This window comes from Pezoporus flaviventris, unplaced genomic scaffold (genome assembly GCF_033815535.1).
Source record: "Pezoporus flaviventris isolate CSIRO_AGI_PZ_B2104156 unplaced genomic scaffold, CSIRO_AGI_Pfla_v1 ptg000001l, whole genome shotgun sequence".
In the NCBI taxonomy this organism is placed as follows: domain Eukaryota; kingdom Metazoa; phylum Chordata; class Aves; order Psittaciformes; family Psittacidae; genus Pezoporus; species Pezoporus flaviventris.
The window spans coordinates 39,419,828-39,444,313 of record NW_026892549.1 but is presented as its reverse complement, the minus strand read 5'-3'; the positions used below and the strand labels follow the sequence as shown (position 1 = coordinate 39,444,313).

At 37.1% G+C, this 24,486-nt stretch overlaps 1 protein-coding gene across 2 annotated transcripts in view; it reads left to right on the top strand.

Annotated features, from left to right (window-relative positions):
- TLK1 (tousled like kinase 1) overlaps positions 1–24,486 on the top strand; it is a 70,045-nt gene that overhangs the window by 34,481 nt on the left and 11,078 nt on the right. For both annotated transcript variants that reach the window (XM_061453266.1, XM_061453274.1), the window contains exons 4-13: positions 281–356; positions 4,260–4,306; positions 4,671–4,757; positions 5,868–5,957; positions 6,791–6,883; positions 8,027–8,137; positions 9,847–9,983; positions 11,235–11,423; positions 18,760–18,826; positions 22,338–22,435. In XM_061453266.1, coding sequence (XP_061309250.1) covers positions 281–356; positions 4,260–4,306; positions 4,671–4,757; positions 5,868–5,957; positions 6,791–6,883; positions 8,027–8,137; positions 9,847–9,983; positions 11,235–11,423; positions 18,760–18,826; positions 22,338–22,435 — 995 coding nt within the window. The remainder of the gene's footprint in view (positions 1–280; positions 357–4,259; positions 4,307–4,670; positions 4,758–5,867; positions 5,958–6,790; positions 6,884–8,026; positions 8,138–9,846; positions 9,984–11,234; positions 11,424–18,759; positions 18,827–22,337; positions 22,436–24,486) is intronic.

Genomic DNA, 24,486 nt, shown 5'->3' with positions numbered 1-24,486 from the left:
GATGAAAAGGTATAATTGCTTAACAATTAATATGTAGAATTGCCTCTGGGAAATTAATTAAGAATTATTTCTCACTTTCTTAAATATCTTTTCTAGCTTATATTTATCTGATTGACCAAGGATCATTATTATCTGCTTCAACTATAATCTGAAATTACATCCCTGCTGAATTGTGAAATCATGTTTTGTGAATGAGGATTTACATTTACTTCACAATAATATAGCAATAAAATAAATAAATAGAGCTGCTATTGAATCATGTTCTTTTTGTTGCTTGTAGACTCCAGAGAAGAAACAGTCAGAACCTTCCAGAGGAAGAAAAAGAAAAGCAGACACTCAGAGTGAAAGCAGCCAAGGTAAACTAAAATCTAAATTAATTAAATAGTTACTACATGTATTTAGTCAAATTATAATGCACAGAGTTTTCACTCTTAGCCTTAAAAGATCTGTATTTTTGCTTGCATAAGAAAGGTGTTGCGTTTTGGAAGTTAAATTACATATCCTCTCCCCTCTGCCCTCATTTGTCACTGGAAGGCATGGGCAAGTAAAACCTGAACTGGGCTGATGATTACCTGTAGGAATTGTGCACTAATATGTGTGCAGCCTGCAGCTATGATACAACTCAGTACACCTTTTAAGAACTGTAGAAGCTCTTCTCATCTTTGAGTTACCTTTGTGGTTTGTATTTCTTTTCAGTAGGTGAGGTAAGGGGGTAAGGGGGTAAGGGGGAAAGAGAATTGTGGATTATAATAACTGATTGCTTGTTTTTCAAGTATATTTAAAAATCTAATCTTATTCTTTCTTTTCTATGGATAAGGTAGTTGTCTAAAGGGTTGGGGAAATCAGGATGAGATTGATTTCTGATTTTGTATTTACAAAGCACAGTTTTTATCAGTCCTCTCTTTGATACAACTTTTGGGTAAGGAATGGTGTAAATTTAACTTCAAAATAAAAAATTCATCAAAAGAGGAGAGGAAATAGTTTTGATAACATCTGTATTAGCTTTTTTTGGTTTCTAACTGAGCTAGGAAATGTCACTTCAGATATCACAGTATCACAGTATGCTAGAGATTGGAAGGGACCTCAAAAGATCATCTAGTCCAATCCCCCTGCCAGAGCAGGAACACCTAGATAAGGTTACACAGGAATGTGTCCAGGTGAGTTTTGAATGTCTCCAGGGAAGGAGACTCCACAACCTCCCTGGGCATCCTGTTCCAGTGTTCCGTCACCCTCACTGAGAAGAAGTTTCTTCTCAAGTTTTAAGTGGAACCTCTTGTGTTCCAGTTTGTACCCATTACTCCTTGTCCTATCATTGTTTGCCACTGAGTAGAGCCTGGCTCCATCCTCATGACACTCCCCCTTTATAGATTTATATATACTAATAAGGTCACCCCTCAGTCTCCTCCAAACTATAGAGACCCAGCTCCCTCAGTCTTTCCTCATAAGGGAGATGCTCCACTCCCTTAATCATCTTCGTTGCCCTGCGCTGGACTCTCTCCAGCAGGTCCCTGTCCTTCTTGAACTGAGGGGCTCAGAACTGGACACAATATTCCAGATGGGGTCTCACCAGGGCAGAGTAGAGGGGAAGGAGGACCTCTCTCGACCTACTAACCATCCCCCTTCTAATACACGCCAGGATGCCATTGGCCTTCTTGGCCACAAGGGCACAGTGTGGGCTCCCCTACACTGCTGTAACAAGTCATTCCCCAACCTACACTGGAACCTGGTTCCTGCCCAGATGCAGGACTCTACACTTTCCCTTGTTATGTTTCATCAAGTTATTCCCTGCCCAACTCTCCAGCCTGTCCAGGTCTCGCTGGATGGCAGCACAGCCTTCTGGCGTGTCAGCCACTCCTCCCAGTTTAGTGTCATCAGCAAACTTGCTGATGGTACACTCAATTCCCTCATCTAAATCGTTGATGAATATATTAAATAATACTGGTCCCAGTACTGACCCTTGAGGCACTCCACTAGATACAGGCCTCCAACTAGACTCCCCCCCATAGACTGCAACTCTCTGGCTTCTCTCCTTCAGCCAGTTCACAGTCCACCTCACTACCTGATCATCCAGATGACACTTCCTCAATTTAGCTGTGAGGATGCTGTGGGAGACTGTGTCAAATGCTTTGCTGAAGTCAAGGTAGACCACATCCACCGCTCTGCCATCATCCATCCACCGTGTTATTTCCTCATAAAAGGCTATGAGATTGGTCAAGCATGACTTCCCCTTGGTGAAGCCATGTTGACTGCCCCTCATAACTCTCTTATCCTTGATATGCCTTAAGATGGCACCAAGGATAAGGTGTTCCATCACTTTTCATATCTGGAAGTCTTCATGATGCAACATGCTATTAGTAGAAGAATTATGTAGTTCAACTAAAATTAATTTCTTTGTAAGTGTTGCTTCAGAGACCTGCTTTATTTGAAGAACTTGAATGAAATTTCCTACTTCCATTGTTCTAGAAGCTTATCCTTCCTGCTACCAATGAAAGTTGAAATTAGAGATTATAGAAATTTTAGGAACTTTTTGTCATAGACAACATTATAATAGTGTCTTATAATTGCTATTTTACCGTCAACCGCAGTGAAATGGAATAGTCTGCATAGCAGTATTCTCAAGGAGCTAGCCTAGGAAACTGCAGCATATTGGAGCGGTACATACAGGACAGTGGAAGTACAGCAAATACCACTGTTGTTCTTATTTTCAAGAGTTCTCTCTCTTTTATATTGCATACCTAGGATTTTGACTTTGTGATATGCAAAATAAGCCATAACTGTTGACGCAAGGTATCATTTACAGCACAGCCGTAATTGGAAGTGGGATAAAATCAGTGTAAATCTATTCGTAATTGGCTGTGCCAAAATATTTTTATATATTTCTTCAGTGTGGAGTTCTGTAACATGATACAGAATAGATTTTTCTATACTAAAAGGGAATGCAGTCTTGTCTTCATTTATCTGTGTGAAAGCAAATTTTAATTTGATAAAGTGATATATGAGAATTAAGCATGAAGACAGAAATGCAGAATTACAGAGTAGGTAAAGAACTGGCTGAAGGACAGTAGCAGCAATATGAACACTAACAGGGCAACTACTGGAGGAGTCATGTGTGTGCTGTTCTAAGTGCTTGAATTATCCAGGTGTTCCTGCTCCGGCAGGGGGATTGGACTAGATGATCTTTCGAGGTCCCTTCCAATCTCTAGCATACTGTGATACTGTGTGTGTGTAATTGTTTACCTAAATATTTCTGTTAAAAGTCTTGACACAAAATGGGCTGCCAAATACTTCTGTTTCTTTGTGATATTTCTTAGTGACACAAAGTTAGCAGCAGTGCCAGCATACTGGACTAGAAAGAATTCTTTAGAGCTGAAACTACAGAAGTGTTTTGAAATCTTTACTAAATAGTCCAAAATTACTTTTTTGGACCTATGTCTGATGATTTAATTCATCAAAACATTTTTTTTTTCTATAAAGGAAAAAGCTTTGAACAATAGTCTGTATATCCTAACAAGTAGTCTCACCTATACAAGAGACAGCCTTAAGATTTATCAGTCATCTTAGGGCCAAATAGATGAAAGCATTTATGACACTGGGTAAAAGCATTGGTGCAATCTCTGGAATGCCACATATAGGTAATTGAAAAAAGATTCATTCACATTGATGCTCCTCAAGTCTCAATACTGATTAAGATAAAAGAAATTCTACTCTCTCATTCAGCTCTTTTATCTCCCAAGTTAACCCTGAGAGTTAATCAATTCATGATCAGGTTGGGGGGAATGTAAGTACTTGTCATCCTCCATGCCCTCACTGTTAACTGGCACTTGGGCTGGACATTTGGGCACAGGGACTCACCTGGATCATATAATGTTAGTAAACTCGGATAATTTGGTATTTTGGAAGTTAAGGAACTTTGAGATAGTGCTTAAAAAGGGGAAGGACTTGAAGCTAAAGGTTTGATCTGTAGGATGAGAGATGAGTTTCCTTTTATCTAGAAGAGGTCTAAGCTTACTGCTGAATCTGTGTTAATCTGGTTTAGGAATTGAAGTGTGACTTAATTTCTGATTTCTCAATGAATGGAATATGCAAATATCTTTGTTGTGGCAAATGCCTTAATTATCTACATAAGGAGATCAAATAGTAGCACATCAAAGAAAACCAATTAACAAGTGGTAAGACTTGCTATAATTACATTATAGGTAAAAATGTAAGACACATCTATAAGTATTTAATTCTAACATGCATTGATATATTTTTTTCAGGAAAGAATATTGGGGGACGTGGTCACAAGATTAGCGACTATTTTGAGGTAAGGCTTTTGTGTGTTTGTAAAACTTTCTTGAGCTTTAAAATGTACTTTTAGCACTTTTTTATGTTAAAAGGATTTTTGTTTGTAATGGAGAAGCCTCTTGAGAGAATGGTTTCTTTTCTTTATGTATGTTTGCAAGTATTAAACATTAAAGTAGAGATGCACTGTCTCTTGTTGCAACCTGAGCTAAAAAACAAAAAACATTTTCTTTCATGCTTTTTTTAAATTGCCAGATACCGCACTACTAAAAGTAGTACAATCTGATTTACAAGTCTTGTGTACACATGAGCTGTATCATTCAGTAGATGTTTAACGTATTTTGATAATAAGATTGACTAATTGGAGTGCTCCGTCTTCTCTGCAGTACCAAGGTGGAAACGGCTCTAGTCCAGTGCGAGGCGTACCTCCTGCAATCCGATCTCCTCAGAATTCACATTCCGCTCCTTCTTCTGTAAGTCTGTGAATTTCTTAACTGCTGGAGAAACTTCGATAGTCTAAAAGTAGCATAATTGAAAATAATTATATTCAGCGGAAGAGTTTTGAAAGTAAGGAATCATGGGAAGATGTTCATTACTTCAATGGGAAAAAAAAAGATCAAATTAAATATTAAAACTTAAATTTTCTGTTAATGCTAAGACTTTTTTTCTAAAACATCATTTTTAAATTCAAAGTAATTATGTAAAATGTTGAATAAATGTTAAAATGCTCTAATGACACCTATTTAGAAACTTCATACAAAGGGGACGATTTTTGTTACTTATGAAGAAACTAGACCACTAACTTGGGACTTTAAAAGCTCAGTTTTTGATAAATTGTAAGTTTTTTAGTAACTGGCACCTGATTTGCCTGTATCCTTTTAAACTTCTCTTCGCTTTTTATGCTAATTAATTGTTTTCTTCCTCATATGCACAATTGCAGTGTTATGCATATCCACATGTGATTCTAGATTGCCAAACAGATTCTGCCAGTTACAAAAGGGATTTGTTTTCTCTGCTGGTAGACCTCAGCTTTTGTGTCACATACTTTCAACTTAAAGCATCATCTTATTCTTGCTAGCAGTATGGAGTGTAATACAGAATGTAGAATTTGGCTTGAAGACGGTCTTGTTCACACAAACTGGTGGATTTTGGAAAGTTTTATTAACAGGATTTGTGTCATGATCAACACTAGCTTCCCCTTTGTGGTTCTCCCATGGAAAATAACCACTCCAAAAATAACTCACATTATTTTTGGGTTGTGAAAGCTTAGAATCAGAAAAATAAGTCTGTGTAAGTCTAACATCACCTTATGTTAGTCTTGTATTGTTTTAAATCTTTCAGTCTGTTTCCCAAAAGTGACAATCTTTAGTTTTCTCAGAGAATATATTGCATCCTTTCTCAACTACAAGTGATGTATTACAGCGTAGTGATAGCTCTCAGTGCAGTACTCCAAGTAGTATTTTCTTTAATAAGGATACCTTATTTCTTTATTCTATCTGATTTTCTTGCCATGAGTTGTAAACAAGGCTGTGTTCATAATTATTACAATTCTATCTAAAATACTTTGTTCTCATATATTCCAGGTTCGACAGAATAGTCCTTCTCCTACTTCATTAGCTTTTGGGGACCACCCTGTCACACAACCAAAGCAGTTATCTTTTAAAATTACTCAGGTAACTATTTTTGAGTAGAGCTGTCCTGTATCACTTCAGACTGTGGAAAAAACCTGATACATTTCTTTGTCAGCTTCTTCTGAACTCTTAAAGGCTTTCAAAAGCTTTGCTTTTTACAGTCCACCAAAGCATTTCTCTGTTAAGTTCAGCAGTTCATAATTTAAATCTCTGATTAGTTTTGTATTCTGCACTTGCTCTGCTGCCAGTGTTGCACTCCATGAGTAGTTAGATGACCATGTCATTGGAAGGCTTTTACTCAAGCATTGTGTGATCTCAGTAGAGACTGCTCTTTCAGGCAGTATTTGAAGTGACAGCTGCTGTTGTCATATTGCATTTAAAATATGACATTGAAGAAGAAAAATGAGTTGCTGATCAGAATGATCAAGATATAGTTCTGTCATGAGTTTTAAAAGCCAAAAGCAACTGTTTTATCCTCTCTGTCATTTATGACATGATCTAGTCTATCTTTCACAAGTTAGTCAGAAAAGTCTACTTCACATGTTGACCAGATAGAGAGAATTTAAAGCAATTAGCTGACACTTACATTTGTGCCCTGTTTTATATGCTTTTTTGTGAACAATAACTTTTCCATTAGTGGTGAAATCTTTTAACACTGTTGGTGGTTTGTCGTGACAGTTCACAGTCATACTCATGAAGAGGGAAAGCAGTTTTGATTAAGAGCCGTCTATGTCACTTTCAAAACACATGAAAATAAGATGTGCTGGTCTTGTTAAATGTTTTAAAGCAGTTTATTTCTCTGCATAACAAGCATGAGAAAAATAATGCTGTAATTGTTAAAGGAAAGGATAAATATTTCAAAATGTTCTTTTTAGACTGATCTCACAATGCTGAAATTAGCTGCACTAGAAAGTAATAAAAGTCAAGACTTGGAAAAGAAAGAAGGTCGTATAGATGACTTACTCAGGGTAAGTGTTAGACATGGGGTAAAGATATTTATTCAGAACAACAGACAGTCAATCTGAGGCAAATGTTTTAAGTGTTTGAATAACCTTGGATTTAAAAATTACCCTTGACTTACCTAAATTAAAAGGTGAAATGAGTTTTTAATTTTGTATTGGAGTTTGGGTTTGTTTGGGTTTTTTTTTCCCCGAAAATCCAAGAAGTCTGTCAAATGAAATGCATAAGGGTTTGGTTTGGTTTTGTTTTTTTAATGCTTCTGTGCTACAGCTTGTTAATGATTAAATATTTTTGCAGACTTTCTGAAGGTACAAAGAAAACTGCTGCTGTATTGCAGGCAGTTGATTAATTCCTTAAGTTCATAATACAGTTTCACAAAACAGGCAGTGGTTTTGTTGTCCTAATTGTGAATAGCAGTTATCAGTGGGACAGAAAAAAAAATGAATGCTTATGCTCTTGAAAGAAGTGTTAGGCAATACACAGAAATATGAAATAAAAAACACTATTCACAACTTATAGCCTATTTAGTGCTAACGAGTAAACAAGTATACACGTATTAACCTGTTCATGTAGGTTTTTCTAGCACATGTTCAACAGTATGGAATAGACAAGCCTAACCTTAAAAAAAAAAAAAAATCAGTAGTTTTAAACAAAATAATATTGCTGTGCTTTTTAAGGTAACAATTTAAATATAATTGGAACGTAGGGAACTTATTTAACTTCCTACTCAGATAATTGAAACTTTCATCATTGTGAACTTCTTGTTTCCTTTTTAAAAGTTAGGATTTCACATGACTTCAGCAGTCAGGTGTAAAGGATCCAGAGCTAAAATTAAACTTTCAGTTTAACAGTGGAGGACTAGAAATGTGATCAGTACAATGCTTTTGCGTATTATCTATATGTTGAGTGATCTGTGATAGAGACTGCAGCTCAGTGTAAAGGAAATAAAAAAGGAAGCAAGGCATCCTTCTACAAGTTGGGATAGATCTGTTAAATGAGGTTTTTGCATATATATTGATTTTATATATATGTATTATGTTTATGCATGTTCCTTCAGTCATGTGAAGATAAATGTTTATTTTCTATGACAGCTGATTTTAAAAAAAACAGTTTTTCCATATATCTTTTTGTATTTTGTATGTATGTGTTAGGCTAACTGTGATCTTAGAAGACAAATAGATGAACAACAAAAACTACTTGAAAAATATAAAGAAAGATTAAACAAATGTATTTCAATGAGCAAGAAGCTTCTTATTGAAAAGGTAAGTTTACTGCTTTTAAAATCTTTGATTAAAAACTGAAGCACTCCATTATAATTCCTTCATTTTCTCTTCTTCACATTAGTCTCTGATTCTGAAACTTTGTGTGCATGGTCTCTATCTGGCAATAAGTGTTTTTATAAGCCTAAATAGGCAGAATAAAATATTGAGCCTTTCTTTTCAGGTTGTGGAAAATGTGCCTCTTTTAATTGAAGGAGGGTTTTCCCCAAGTAATTCCGATCTAAGAAAGCAAAAATGATAAGAATTTAGCATGTGGCAAATTATCTGGACAACCTGTCAGAATAAGATTACAGTGGATGAAAATAATTCTGAATGTAATTTGTTGTAGAGAGGAGACAGATAAAATCTCTTTGAGAGACACTTAAGTGGCTGAGATAATTTTTCACGTACAATGATTAAATGCTATGTTAGCTCTGAATTAATGGAAGCAAGGAAATGAAGGTGACCATTTACATTCATACTCCTGTGAAATAAATGTTTATTCCAAGTCTAATGCCAGTTACATTTAAGCCAGCACCGATTTCTTAGAAGGTAAGGATGTTTGTTTAACTCCCTGTTCTTCAAAATAAAATAAAAAAATAACAAAAAGTGAAAGAAAAATCAGTTTATTAAAATCAGGATACAAAAAAGTTTAATGTAAGCAGCCAGGTCTCTTCCCTAACACTAACAGATACTGCTGTCAGATACAAGGCCACAAACTGGTCTGCTGGAGGAACAGGGGGAATTTCCTCACTAGCAGGCCATAAATAAATTATTGCAGTCCTTTTTAAGTTCCAGTATGAGGGGAATGCAGGGAAAAGAAGCATCAGATCTGATCAGCATGATGGTAGGTGAGCAGCTTTTAACTGAGGTATTGAAATAGGCCATATTTCATGAAAGGTCATACAGGTGCCCTTTTCAGTCTAGAAATCTGTTTGCACAAAGATCCTCACTCACTTCAATTTCTTCTCATTTTTTCCTTTCTTTTTGTGTGAGTGCGTGTGTAATTTTGGGCCATAGACATTTATGAGGAAGCAAGTGTTTGTAACAATTAAAGGAGCTTCTGTCCATCAGCAGTGCTCTTAGTGCTCCCTCTTCTTGTGCTGAAGCAGACTAGGCAGACTGAGTTATCTATTACATCCCAAGGATGCTTGTGGTAGTAGTGACTGGTTCTGAAAAGGGCATCTGCTTCTGTTACTGCAGGTTAAGTCTACCTGCAGTGCATTTCTACATAGAGGCTCCTGAACTCACTCGATTTGGTACAGGTGATAACATAGATGCTCTGTCAAGGGACTTTCCAGGTTAAGTGTAGTAAGTGCAGTCTTTGTGTTACCTGATCAGGCTCAATTAGTATGATAGACATGTACAGACATACTTTTAATGTACAGTGCTGATGCTCTAGCTGTTTTGCTGTACTTGCAAGTAAAATATTTTGTTAATTATAAAGAACAGCGAACTTCATAGAAAAACTGAGTCAAACTCAGGTTATTCTTTTTGTTGGCACAAATCGCCATTGGTACCAGTTCTGACAATTGCCAACTTTAGACCTTCTACAGAAATAAGAATAAATTAAATAAAGTAATAAAAGGTATTTTTATCTACTCTCCTTTTATCCCACCCTTAGAAACTTGCTTGAGGGGAAGAAGTGTTTTACTGGCTTTTTGAACACTTTATATTGCCACATATGAATTTTCTTTTTGTTGTTTTCTTAGAGCACACAGGAAAAGCTGGCAAGCAGAGAGAAGAGCATGCAAGACAGATTACGCCTGGGGCATTTTACAACAGTTCGTCATGGTGCTTCGTTTACTGAACAGTGGACAGATGGCTTTGCATTTCAAAATCTTGTGAAGTTAGTCCATGCTATGTTCTTAAGATTCTCACTAATTGTTAGTTCCCTCTAGTGGATTTTTTTTTATTACTAAGGTTCTAGGATTGGAGCAGCTTTTCATATGTTGTATTTTGCTTTGCCTTTTGCAGACTGAGAATACAGTGCAGAACTACGGAGTACTAAGCTGGGTTCCCTTGAAAGACAGCTTTGTTTCACTCGATTTTTAACTATCCTTAGAAAAGCATGAGTGTACTAAATGCGCAGCACATGATTATTCCGCTGAGCTGGTAGAAAGAGCTATAAAACTAAATTGGTGGTTTTTCAGGTGGCTAACTGTGTATCACTGGTGATCATTGGGGCATATGAGGTCTGTGAAGTTCTCACTAGTCACATAGGTGTTGCCTGTGCATCCATCACTAGCAGCTTTTTCAGGCATCCTGCTCCTCAGTGCCATGAAGAAGGAGTGACAAATCTGGCAGCCTCAGGTGTGGTCTAGTGCAAGTGGATGGGGAAGAGCAGCCACCTGGAAAAGAGCTGCTGCAACAGGCATTTCAGCAGAGATGGAGCCAAGGAAAAGGGCTCTAGGAGAACATTGGGATTATGGTGAAATAATTTATCAAGGCCTAAAAAGGTGTTCTTCAGTAACAAGTCTGATTCAGTCTTTGGAGATGTATATAGATGTATGTGTATATATAGATATATATAAAAATATAAAAGTAAGACAGCAAGATTTTCGTTTTCAAAGGGCATTGCATAGTCTTAACATTATATGATTGCCTAGGGCATTGTTTTTTGTTGTTTTTTTTAAGAGTCTTAAAAACTATCTGTATACCTGTTTTGCATAAGACCTGTGATTTTTTTACCATACAACCAAGATGATGATTTATTTGGGATTGATCAGATAAAATGAAGTATTTGGCCTAAAAATCAAGTACGCTCTATTACATTTCTTTTGGTGGCATAAAAGGAGGTATCTACCAGCTCAGATACTTTTGTTTTTTTCTAATACAGAAATCATGTGTAACACTTAAAAACAAAATAACCCCCAACAACAACAAAAAACCCAACAACACATTTCAAAATTAAATTGTGCCAAAACTAGCAAAATTTTTCCACCTCATGAAGAGCATTGATGTTTGTTTTCCTTGGAAATATTTTCATATGTGCAGTAAATGTTCTATAAATTTCTTTATGGTTTATCAGTTGCAAAGGTAGTTCTTTAAAAGGTGCAAAATGCTGAACCTTTAATAAAGTTTTTTTTGGGGTTTACAGGCAGCAAGAATGGGTGAATCAACAAAGGGAAGACATTGAAAGGCAAAGAAAGCTCCTGGCCAAGCGAAAGCCTCCAACTACAAATAATTCTCAGGCACCATCTGCCAATTCTGAACCCAAGCAGAGGAAAAATAAAGCTGTGAATGGGGCAGAAAACGATCCCTTTGTTAGACCCAATTTACCACAGCTGTAAGTTTAACATTTCAATCAGTCTTTTACATAAATTCTCAGATATTGTCTGTGTGAGTTCTATTCAAATAACAGCATAAAAAGACACTCGGTATATTCAGCAGCTATATTCTCACTGAGGACTTGCTGATGTTAGGGAAATTTGCACCACTGCCTATGAAGATGTCGCACAATCACCCAATTTATTTTTGGTAAAGTCATCAGAGAAAGGCCCATTCTGTGTTTATGCAATGTTTCTTCTGTTTTCCTGATCTAGAAGAGTCCTTATTATATGGTTTCCTACTCTTGCAGTGTCATTGATACCTATTGAACTTTCTTTGATCCACATTGGTTTAGGAGCCTCTTCTTTAGTTAGAGATCATTTCATTTTTCATATAAGAGACTTTAGCTGACAACAAAAGCTTTTTTCAGCCTTCAGTGTTTGAAGACATGTGTCTACAAACAAATGGAAAAGAACGTTCTTTTCCCCTTCTGAATGCTAGATCTTGAGAGCAACTGTCAGAAGGTACTGATCCCACCTCACATATTGACAATGTGGGGTTTTTTCCATTTAAAAATAAAAATTGAGAGCTATCAAAAAATTCTCCATTTTTTCAAGTGATTTTTTTTTTTTTGTGCAGACAGAAATGGCATAATTCAAGGCACAGACAGATGTGTTCTTGACATCTAATTTTAGTATTTTAAGAAGTTGCTGCTTGGAGATACTAGTTATTGTCCGTGATGCTAAGAAGCTGCAGCTGATAGCGTGTCTGTTCCTAGTCAGCTTAAATAAAAAGGAAATAACTAGGGTTAAAAAACTGACAAATTAATCTGTGTTACTTTGCAGAAGTAGGGTACATGTGTTGAACACAGTCATCTGTCACCTTTTACTTGTGGAGGTAGTAATTTATACCTCTGGGGATGGCGGGTAAATAAATTACTCTGGTTAGATCTGAAAAATAAATACATTTGAACAGTCAGTTTGAGGACAGCTGCATATATTTTGCATAATGCATCATTCTTAAAGTTCTCATTGTGAAATTGGCTGTGACAAAAATATCATTAAAATACTGTAGTAAGGCTGGAAATGTAAACAAATCCGGATTAGTGTTACGTGTGTGTTTTGGTAGAGAGGTGAAGAGTTATCACTCAGATTGTTTCTTTAGTAGTAATTAGTGCCTACATTAGTACTTCTGAATAGTATGGTAAAGATTACTGTCATGTTAAAAATACCTTTTTGTTTGAATGCAATACCTCTTATTAACGGTAACATGTAAGTAGTGGAAAGATCTGAAACAGAACTTTTAATTTGACAGCCTTTGGCCATGTCTTCATTCATGTTAAATTTTCTATAATCTCATTGCTGCTTTAGGAGATGACAAAATATGCATTTGGGAAAAAAATACAGAAGACATGTTCTAATTGTTAAGTAGGACAAGATTAATTCCTGATAATAGACCTCTGAATATTTTCTGGTGTTGGGCAGTTTTAAATAATTTCCAAATGACTAAAAAATTCGGCTTAACCAGTTCCATGTTAAGGGGCACATGAAAATGCTTGCTGCTCATGGAGCTGCTGTGAGAACTATCAGAATTGCCCTTTTGTATCTAATGCTAGCATAAATGTAAGCTGTTACTGAATCAAAGCTGGTATGCCTTTAAGCTTCCTAATTTGAACATTATATAATCTAGATAGAGGTTGCTTGCCTAAGTGATAAGCTTATAAGTTCTGTTTGAGATCTTTGAGAAGGTCTCTGATGTGGCCAAGATCACAGAATTGTTTAGCTGCATCATGCTCTTAGGCCTTTACTTGGAAGGGTTTTTTAAATGTTTGTATTTAGGGTTCATTACAATTTTGTATAGTAGTATGTGATGACTCGTGTATTTTCATAAAACAATAATTGTGCACTTCCATTTTAGAGTAAATTTTTCATCCCTCCTATTACATTGTGCTTATCACTGTTCTGTGTTACTTTGAAAGTCGTCATCTTAATTAGTAGAGCCAAAAGGAAAGGGGTTTTTTTATATAAGGCATGGGGAAATGCAGAGCTGCTTGAGATTGATGAAGTAAACCAGCAGTAAATTAGTACAATGTATATGCAAGTGATTAGGCAGATCTTTTTGAAATAAACAGCTTGCTAGCAGTTGTTAGCAAGAAGTGTCTCTGCTACTGAGTTGTTTGTCTTAGAAAATGTTTCCAGCTGCAGGTATTGACAAGACAAAATGATCTGTAGCTTTGTAACAAGCAGTATTATTGAAGCCCTTTCTGAAAACAGGTGAAATGGATTGAAGGTGTTGCCTGAGGCATTCTTAGTAAGAGCATTGTTGTCGTTTTGCTGAATATATTATGGTCTCTGGTAGGAATTTAAAAGCAAAATATTTGCACTGAAGTTGCTAGTGTAAAAGTGGCCATCTGCCAGTGTTCTATGAGTGAATGGTGGGTTTGGTGTTTAAATAACATGCAACAGATGAGTCTAAACATTGTCCTGGTTTTCCATCATTCTTTCCATTTTTGTGGCCCAAACCAAAACTAAAAACTAGTTTTGGTTTTGAGAGATCTCTGTTCTACTGAGCAGAGTAATTTTATTAGTCTTACATGAAAGAAATAAATTGAAATATATTTAAAGAAAAATACCCAAACAAACAACAAACCCCCCTCCCCCCCAAAAAAAAAACAAACAAAACCCCCACAAAATAAAACAAAAAACCCAGACCTACACATTTATTTGAAGTAGGGGTTACTGCCTTAGCCCTGGAAAAATCTGTTTGGGAACTCTATTCCAAATTTTTTTGAGACTTGAGAGATTAAAATGCTAGTCCTTGCTTTTTGGAAGCAGCTCTTATCTCACTAGACAATTATTTCTAGGAGTAATGTTTTATTTAGTTTAGGTGGGTTTAGTCCTTTCTGTGCAGCTTCAGCCATGTCACTCGTATTTACTTCACAGTCACCTCTACTTCCCAGTTCCTCTGTTGGAGTCTGCATGCGTCCTTTCCTTGTCCCTGCATGCAATTTGGAATAGGGGAGCAGAGGGAGCTGGCAGTTTGTTACTGTAGCTGAAAAAATGCATCATTTAGAGGGAGCATTCTGTTCTGTATGGAACAAATAAAAATATTTTCAGAAACTTTTTCAGGCTGAAGTGCCAACAATGTGTCTGGGCTTTACAGGACAAGCAAATTCCTCCTTTCCTGAGGCAGTCTCTTTCTAAGGCTAACATAGAAACAATGGGTGAAAAGACCTCATGGAAGGCTTTGTCTTGGTCAGTGTCAGCCTGTCCTTGCAGAAATTCAAGGAACTTGCGTGAGAATAAGGCTGGACCAAGAGGCCACAAAAGGGGCACTTCAGAGATTGTAGCAAAAAACTTATACTGGATGTGTGTATGGTTGTTTGGGGCATGGCTGCACTTGTGTATCCATGATGATTTTTCAACTGGAAAAAGGAGGGAGTAGAGATGGTTGTAAATGTGCCAGGCTTGATTGTCATGAAAACCAAGGAGCTGAAGGCTGTTTTGTTGGGTTGTTTGTTTTGTCTGTGCCCTGTAATAACAGTGTTTTGATCATAGCATGGTTTGGGTTGGAAAGGACCTTAAGATCATCTAGTTCTAGCCCCCTGCCATGGGTAGGGACACCTCACACTAGACTGTGTTGCCCAAGGCTCTGTCCAGCCTGGCCTTTGAGCACTGCCAGGGATGGAGCATTTATCAGTTCTTTGGGCAACCTGTTCCAGTGCCTCATCACCTTCACAGTGAAGAACTTCTTCCTTATATCTAGCCTGAACTTCCTCTGTTTAAACCCCTTCTGCCTTTTCCTGTTGCTACAGTCTCTGATGAAGAGAAGGTTTTGTCTGAACATGTAAGGAAGAAGTGCAGAGAAGACTGGTTATGTCTACCCATGCATAATATGTCAAGGCCTTTGCAATTTGGCTTTAACACTGTTAAACAACTGAAAAGCCTATTTTTGCTAATTAAAAAAAAAAGTGTTTCAGGCCAGGAAAGCTGGCCTTTCAATGACAAGTGGAGGTGGCACACTGTGGCCCTACATGTCACTGGAAAATTACACTACATGCACAAGTATGTCCAGTGCTTTTTGGTGAATTTTAGGAATCCATTGCATATGTATGATAGCTTGTTTGGCTGTAGACAGTTAAAATACAGCATTTATTGCACTGTAATTTTGAGCAGAAAAGATCACGGTCAGGACCAGATTGTTACCAGATTAATTCGTGCAACCTGCTCGCAGCTGCCTTTCTTTCCTGGTGCTCCTCAGGTTAGCCTCAAGCCTGGCTATCCAGCTAAAGTTCACTAGGTTCATTGGCAGCAGCCTGTTTCTGTCCAGTGTCCCGCACCTGTGCTCCTCAACCATTCTTCCTCTACATCCAACACCTGTGTGTCTCAGGTGATAGAGGAACAACCCCTTCTGTGAGAAAGGATGGTCTGGTAGGTGACTTGTGTTCTCAGAAGGTGCCTCCAGCTTGCCACTGTTCTGCAAAAGGTGTAGGAACGTGCAGGTGGGAAGCAATGTGCTGATGGTAAGCAGTCTCTAGGCTGGTTGTGTTCATCCTGTGCAGTGGGGTGGTGGCCCTTGGCCAGAAAGCAGACAGCATGCACAGTGTTGCTCTTTTACTGCTGGTTGTTGTGTGCTATTTTAATAATAGGCATATGAAGTCCAGTATATTTATAGATAAAAAGCAGAAAACTCCTAAAAAGAGTAAATGTTTATGAATATGAGGGAATAAAGTTTTGTTTTTCGTAAGTAAACAAACAAAATCCAAAAACTGTGTCTGCAGTTCAGCATTTTATATGCCTTCTCCAAAGTGTGGTGGTCAGTAACAACAGTTTCAAATTGCTGTGAATCATGCTGTGCCTCTAATAGAGTTAGATTTGTAAGGAAATAGAAAATGGAAAACAGTCATTTATTGGGATATAGCATGGAAACATGGAAAGAGTGACTTTGCATCTTAATGTTTTCAATATGACCTCTCTGTTGTGCTGTATGCTCAAGGGGGCTATTTAAGAACTTTTTGGAAGGCAGGGATTGCTAAAGCTGTCTAGGCACTTTGTCATGATTCTGTGTAGATAACTGAGGTTTTATTAAAAGGACCACATTTTCTTTATTATGTTAGTTTTCCAAGGGAGCCTTGGTTTTAGGGCTCTCAGTATTCATTGAAAATTCTAGAAGGTCATATCATAAACTTTGTATTCAATGTCTTTTCTTCCTAAGAAAGACAAATGTTACTATCTGCATTTCTGGAAATTCAGAAGCGTGTAATTTATACTGCAGACAGGAATCTGGAAAGAATAATATTCAAACTCATATACATTGGCATTGATCCTTTGCCTTTTGATTGAGAACTTAATCCATGTTAGAGTAGCTCACTGTTTGAGTAGAAGTATTGAAAAAGTGACAGGGATGCTGCTGTGTGTTGCTTCACGTGATCTTGATATTCTCTTCGGTACGTCTAGCAGATGTATTAGAGCAGGAATTACAACATTGCTTTCTTGGGTTTCTTGCTGTTGTTCACACTGTACAGGGAATGCATTGCCAGCTTTCCTAGGTATTGAGACACCCCATTTCATATTTGCTTTAATGCCTCTTCTTTTAAGACGTGGCGTAAACTGTCTAAACCCAGGAAGAGAGTATAAACATTTGGTTCCAAAATCTGGTACTAAGGGACCTTTTGCCTTTCTTGGAGAGGCAAATTTTCTCACTGTGACACCTTCAGAGTGTTTGGGGATGTTTGCTGACTGGACTACAAGGCTGCTTTTCATTCCCACAGGAAAAAAAGATGCAGGGTAACTTTGCAGGATGCTTTTTGAAAGAAGTGATTGCTTCCTTCCCAGATACTGACAGGGTGTGGTGATGGGTGCTTTTGTCACCTGATCTGAAAGGCTTCTGTACATTATAGACCAGAAGGTTAATGAACTTATCAGTCTTGTGAAGCTGTTTCTTGGAAATTTAGATGCTGTAGTAAAAAAGAATCCAGCAATTTCACTAATATTAATGGAGAATATCTGATCAATGAAATCTTCTGTCCTGGCCAAGTCAGGGAAGGGGCAGCAAAATTCAGTATTTATGAAATCAGGAGTAGGAAAGGACTCTGTGAAAGCTTCAGAACAAGCAGGTTTTATCCTCAAAAGAGTCACTCCTTTTACTAACAACTTTTGACACCAAATTAATACAGGGTTTAGAATTCCAGAAACTATGGTGAACTTCATCCAGATTTAAGAGGGAGAAAGAAGTCTTGCAGTTAATTAGAATTCTGCAAATTTTGCCAAAGTTGGCGTTTGCTGTGAGAGGAGTTTGAATCGGTATCCCTCACCGTTGGGGAAACTAATGATGATTCTCAAGGCACTCTCATTCTTTAGACTTGCAATATAAAAAGTATGTATAGCCCTCTAAACACTTTGTGTAACTTACCTTCCAGTTGATAATTTAACTCCCTAAATGAACATTGTGAAAATGTATTATGCTATTAGTTTTAATTTGGCATCATGCAAGAAATAATGGATCTAGGCAAAACGACAAAATGTTTGTTAGTAAGGATTTGTATGAATCCTTTCTGTGAGGCCATACCTCTTTCTCCTTCCCCATCCCTTGCTCCCCTTCATCCTACGCATATGGTTTCTTTTCTGGAACTTGAAGTCTCTTTGGTTTCTTTTCTTTGGTAGTTTGTCTCCCGTGTCTATTTTGTTTATTTGCCAGATGGACACTGCATACAGTTCACGGGTTTCTTAGCTGCAAATCCATATGAACGGTCTAAATCTTCTGGATGATAACTGACTTTGTGTCCTAGCAAGTCTACAGACACTGCTGAATTAATTGTAGCCAGGAATCTTTTTTCAAAGGAAGACAGAAAGAGACCAAGAAGAGTCGCATTCTGATTCCAAACTGAATTTGTGGTCTCATGCAAAATGCGGTGTTAATGAACTTGGAATGTGTGGGTTTGCAGTGTGTTCTTTAAATCATGGATCAAAAATCCAGTGTTATCAGTCTTGTCTAGTTGGTTTCTGGATCTCCATCCTTTGGTTCATTAAGATTTGAGAACCAAGCAGTGGAGTAGCATCAGCTAAAATACTGGGATGGTGATATGATTCAGTATGCATCCAGATAATCTGAGAGAACAGAAATGGTGCAGTGGGAGAGGCAGTTAATATTCCAGAATACCAAAGACAGAGGCATTCTCCAAGTATTTTTTGATCCTGAAATTACAAACCAGGATGTTCAGATGATTCAAAAATGTATTCCTAGTATCGTGGTAGTAAATAATTAACATAAGATACTGTTTTTACTGTAGTAGTAATTAAGAATGCTGTTGTTTTGTTTGTCATCATATAAAATGATTGTTTGGTTTGTTTATTTAGTTTGACTCTAGCAGAGTATCATGAACAGGAAGAAATTTTCAAGCTTCGATTAGGACATCTCAAAAAGGTATGTATATGGTCTCCCATGCTCCAAACCATAAATACTAGTACTGTCGGGAGAGGGCTTGTTGAGAGCTGACTTATTAGAAAACATAACACTAAAAGCGCTGTACAATTTTATGCCTAATAATGGCTTTACTTCCTTTTTCATTTGTTTGGAGGGGTTTTTTTATGCAACTTGCCATAAGCACTGGGAGTGCAGGGGAGTAGTTGTGAGTCCATCCAGTGCAACACTGTACTGATTCCTTGAATCCTTCTAACAGTGGGAGTAGTGACGATGCCACCAATACTGTTCTTGTTTCAGAACAGAGGAAGTAGAGTTAGCCAAGTTGATATATGGGCTTTTTATGTTAGTTTTTGACCTTTAGAAAGCTCCAGTTTACAAACCATTGCATTTCTGAATGAATATCAAATTTTAGTCATCTACAGCATTCACTTCAGTTTTATCAGAGATACAATTTTCCTACTTTTATGGAAAATCTTTTCTCTGTATCTTAGGTTATTTTTGCAGTCAGGTATTTTACTCAGTTTTTTACTTTTGGAAAAAAAAAAGCAAACAACAAACCAATATTTTTTTCTTGAAGCCCATCATTCTAATAAATGTTTGTAATGAGGTAATTATGATATTAAGAAACTTCAAGGAAAGCTTTGAGTGAAAACGAATGACAGTTGAAGCAGGTAGAAATATCTCAAGTGTGAAAGAAAAGTACCTTTACCTGTTGAGCAGTAGTTCTTGAGGTGTTCAGTCAAAAAAGGTCATAGTGTTTTTCCCCTTGAAATATTGCAAGAGTCTGTTCAGGCCTGTATAAGTCACCTGTTATAAATCCTACTATAATAAACTGAACTGGGTCCCTTTGGAACACTGCTGGTTTTGAAAAATACGACAAGAAAGTACATGAATTTGTGGTAGGGAGTCTGCATATAAAGTTTTTGGCACTAGTGAAGTAGACTGCCCACATGGTTCTTCATGGCTAATGCTTTAGAAATAGCACCAGCTCCACAGGAAGTTCTGTGGGTTTTCTTCCACACTTTAACTTTTTGGAAGTCTAATGGAAATTTCAAGTGACATATGAAGGAAGCTGTTACAAAGTTGTTGAATTTTCTTTTCACTTTGAGCATCAGTGCTGGGGTACTCTCTATAGATGGAACTTGACTAAATGCAGAGCGGAAACAAATGTTATTTCTTAGCAAATCATGCTTGAATATATCTGAAAATAATAATTAAGATATTTTCATTTTAATTCGTATGTGCAATACAGATTTTGTCATTAACTAAGAAAAACAATTTTGTGATCTTCTTTTTACATGGCTATATTTCTTCCCTAGTGCTTTTTTTGCTGGTTACATTATTTTTCTTCTTTCCCTCTGCATATGCTGTTTTGCTGTCTGCTCCTCTTCCTTTTCACTTTCCAGATGCTTTCCTGGTGCTCTTATTTTTGGTGCCCTGTACATGCTGCCATCACCAGTTTTCTTTTCCTTCTGCTCCCCAGGAAATTCTTTTCCAGCTAGCCACTTTGGTCCTGGAGAGAGGCTCTTGTTTTCTCACTTCCTTTTATATAGCAGTGACCTGAGGCAGCTAAGCTGGTTCATTCTTGCTTAAAGGTATTCACAGCCTGAGTGTCCTAAATAACAGCTGGAAACAATGCAACCAGCCAGTTCTCTTTGGACTAACATTGGCCTATGAGCCACATTTTGAGAACCACTGAATTGCATAATATATGAACAAAAAAGCCTGAAAGAGGCATAACTGATGGATTTTTTTGTCAGCCTTTGGGAAGAACATAGACAATTTTGTGTGTATAAGTGTGTGGCCTTTTGCGGGGGGAGAAGGGCTTGGGGTCTTTAGAAAGAAACTATTGGGTTATGAGGAACTGCATATCATTTCAGGGTATTTAACAGGGAACTCTTAAGAGGATAAATTTAAATAAAAAGAAGAGTTTAACATTCTATGAACTGGGAGGGGAGAAGCTTGACATTATATGTTAGGAAAAACAAATGGTCCACACAGCTCTACTGGCAGATTAGTGTTACTTAATCCAGGTTTAAATTACTAGGAATTTATTTTTCATTTTTTGAATAGAGATTCATCTGATGTCTTGGTTTGGGATAGTGGGTTTTTTTCCTTAGCTTATGGGGAGGGATTCAGGATATCCACTGAAATGATCTGGTCTGGACTTCTCAACTCGTTGGAAATCTGGTTATTTAATCTGTGGTTTAGATTTTATAAATATAGTTGTTTCAGGATGTAGTTTTATGATATACAGTGTTTGAAAATACCAGCTTTATAGCATTTTCTCTCCCCTCTGATGACTTCTGCCTCCAGCCCTTTATGCTATGACTTGCTGACCTGTTGCTTTTATCAGTACCACCAGGTTGTGCAGTCACAGTATAAATTGGGGAACTAGTCTACCTTCTTTCAAAAACTAAATATGTATCTTTTTTTGAGGCTTTAAAAAACAAAAAAAAAAGGATTAGTTTTCCAGTTTGGCTCACGATTTAGCTGTACAAGAGGCTGTGCCAAAATAACAAGAGATGATGTGGGGCACTCCTTCTGCTGGCACTGCTACTAAAAAATACGTATCAGGTGCCAAACATTATTTTTCCCTTTTCAGCTAGAATAATTCCATAAATACGAGCTGTTTGATATGGGCTACTTTTGTCTCCACTTTATGCAAACTTTCAAGTGCTAGAAGTACTAACTGAAATCAGTAGAACCCTTTCTTCAGTGTTTTTCGATGAATGTAGATATTCCACTTCGAATATAGATACATAGGTTTCCATAAATTAAGCATCATGAATTCTTTACTTTCTTAGAGAATCTGAATAAACAACTGTTTGAATGTTCTCTAATATGTAACATAAACATGAGATAATTTTAAGTGCTGAAATTAGTAGGGAATGTGCTCGTACCTGACATGCTGCTTATGAAATTGCACTCAAAATCTTAGGCAGTACACATTCTGAATTTGTAATTTTAATAAGATATGAATGGAAAAATCGTAAATTAGCTTGGTTTTGGTGTGTTGTATCAACATCTTAAGAATGTTTCTGCTGTAATGACTTACACTTTCATCCCTTGTTTCTTTATTTGCACTTCAGCCTCAAAATATTTCATGTCTTTTCTTAATTCATCAATTTGTACAAGATCTGTAACTGCGCATATCTCAGTTTTTTCTTTGTACATCAATTTTAGACCGCTTCCCAGATAATTTCTCTCCTTGGCTGAAATACAAAACCCAGCTTCCTCTCATTTCAAATAGCATCCCTACCGTGCATAACAAAATGGTGAACATCCCATTACCTGTGGGTTCATGGACAGAAAGATTCCGTGAAACAGGCTTTTGCCTTACCTTTCTGAATTTTTCTGGCTTTAAGAGAAAAGCAGTGCTTTCTTCTAGTTCAGCAGGGTTTTGTAATGTAATGTTCCTCCATCACCACTAGTATAGATGCAGGGGTAAAAATATCGTTTTCAAATGGGGAGTAAATGAGCTTTTATATTTCATTCTTTTCATTTGCAGGAGGAAGCTGAAATACAAGCAGAACTTGAACGTTTGGAAAGAGTTAGGAATCTTCACATAAGAGAGCTGAAAAGAATAAATAATGAAGATAATTCACAGTAAGAGACTTGCTGTCTTAATTTTGAATGTCTATTTTTAAAATAATGCTCCAGAATCACATTTTACCTACAGAGGGTAGGGTTTTTCATGATTTTTTACTTTGGTTCTCTTTTAGGTTTTGACTTTTAAAAATAAAGAATTACTTATAGTTTGGTAAACTTATTAATGGTTTTAACAAATACGCACAAAGTTATATATACACAGCTTACAGTGCAGGAGAGCTAAAACTTCCTGGACCATATTGCTAAGCTAAAAAGAATACTTGTAATTGAACTTAATGCAGTTAGTTTAGCTGACAATGATGCAAGAGAATGACGGGGGAAGTTTGCACCAGTAGTGACTTTGTGATGCAGTTAAAATCACATTTGGTTTTACTGCAATGTGATTTCATTTCTACAAGGTACTTGTACATATAAAGGACATATTAAACATTACTCTGTACTTCAGCTTGCATAGCAATATACCATAAAGTTAAATTGTTTAACATTAGCGATTACTATGTAGATTTGAAAGTAATAATTACATAACCTAAATAAAAATTGTCTGTTTTCTGTAATGGCAAATACAAGCACTAATACCAGCACTTCAGACTGAAGGGAACTGGTTCTGCTTATCCCTGACTGCTTATGCCCTTGCCCTGTTTCCTTTCACATGCCTGCAATGGCATTTCTTTACTGAGCAGATGCTGGAAATTGATCCAAGTTGAAACCATCTCCTATGGTTTCTTTTCCTGGATTAATTTTAACTCCAGATCAATTTCCAGGTCCAGTTCTTTGCCCCAGTTGCAAAAATGCTTATGTTGCATGAGGAGAGAGGGGAGTGCAAGGGTGGTATGAGAAGCTGGGGGAAGGAGATGATGGGACTGGGTTTCTTTCTTTCTGCAATAGTAAATGTTTATGAAACAGAAGCCTTAAGACTATAGGATTGTATTTAATTTTTACTTTTTAGACACATTAGAAGTACACCTACACCAAGACTTTTAAACATGAAAGCAACAAGATGTGAAATTGTGCTTAACTGTTTTAATGGTTTCCATACCTACTATGCAGGAATACAGAGAAGTTTTGTTCCTTTGTGGCCACAGTGGTAATTGGCAGCTAAACTGGTGGTGTGTTTTTGGTACAAATAATAATGGCTTGATTCTTAGAATTCAGTGGCAGAATATTTTCTTTTTAAAATAAATTGCCTGCAGCAAATAAACAAGCAGCTCTTTGCAGGTTAAAAGATAACTCTTTTAATTCTCAGTGTTTTCATTAGAAAAGTTTTGTTTTGTTTTGTTTTTTTAAAGGAATACTTGAGCATGAAGGAATAAATGGTGCAGAAAAATGACAGGTTTTGACTGTAAATAGTGTGTATGTGGGGCAAAGAATGTCCAGATTACACTCCCAGTTGAAAACAGAATTACAGGACCTGGGCAAGCAGAATACTACAGCTTCACTGCTCATTTTCTGCAGTCAATGTTGACACATTTTATGGTGCAGAACTAAATGCTTTAAACATGTTTTTGTAGGAGTTTAAACTTGTGTATTTACCAAGTGGCTAAGCTGCAGCTTACATTCGTAATACAGAAGACAGACCCAATGGAGAAGTAATTTAGGTCTATAGCCCCTGCTGTCTTTCCTAATATGTCTTGGCAACTGGCCATTTGATAAGGGACACAGGGTTCTGAAGTGAAGCAGCTGTTCCGTCGTAACTCGGATCCTCTTAGGTTTTCAGCTTCCAGCTGTGGTGCAAAGCTGAGCCCTCTTTCCTGTTCTAGCAATGTTCCCCTCTATGTCCCTCTACCCACGGGTGACTTCCCCAAGTGTCCCAAATATAAAGCAGGCTGCAAACTTGGTTCTTTGGGGTTCCAGCCTTTACAATGAAGAGTATGAAGTATTGCCCAGTTCAGAGATGGGTAACCTTTTATGTCTGCATGTGTTTTTACAATTGCACTACAATAACAGGAAAAGTGAGAGTGCAGGTTAGGGCTTCCCTGTCTGGGTTTAGGACCCATGTGATGCTGGCACTACCTGCAAGATGTAGGTTCTGAGCCATGGAGAGCCACAGA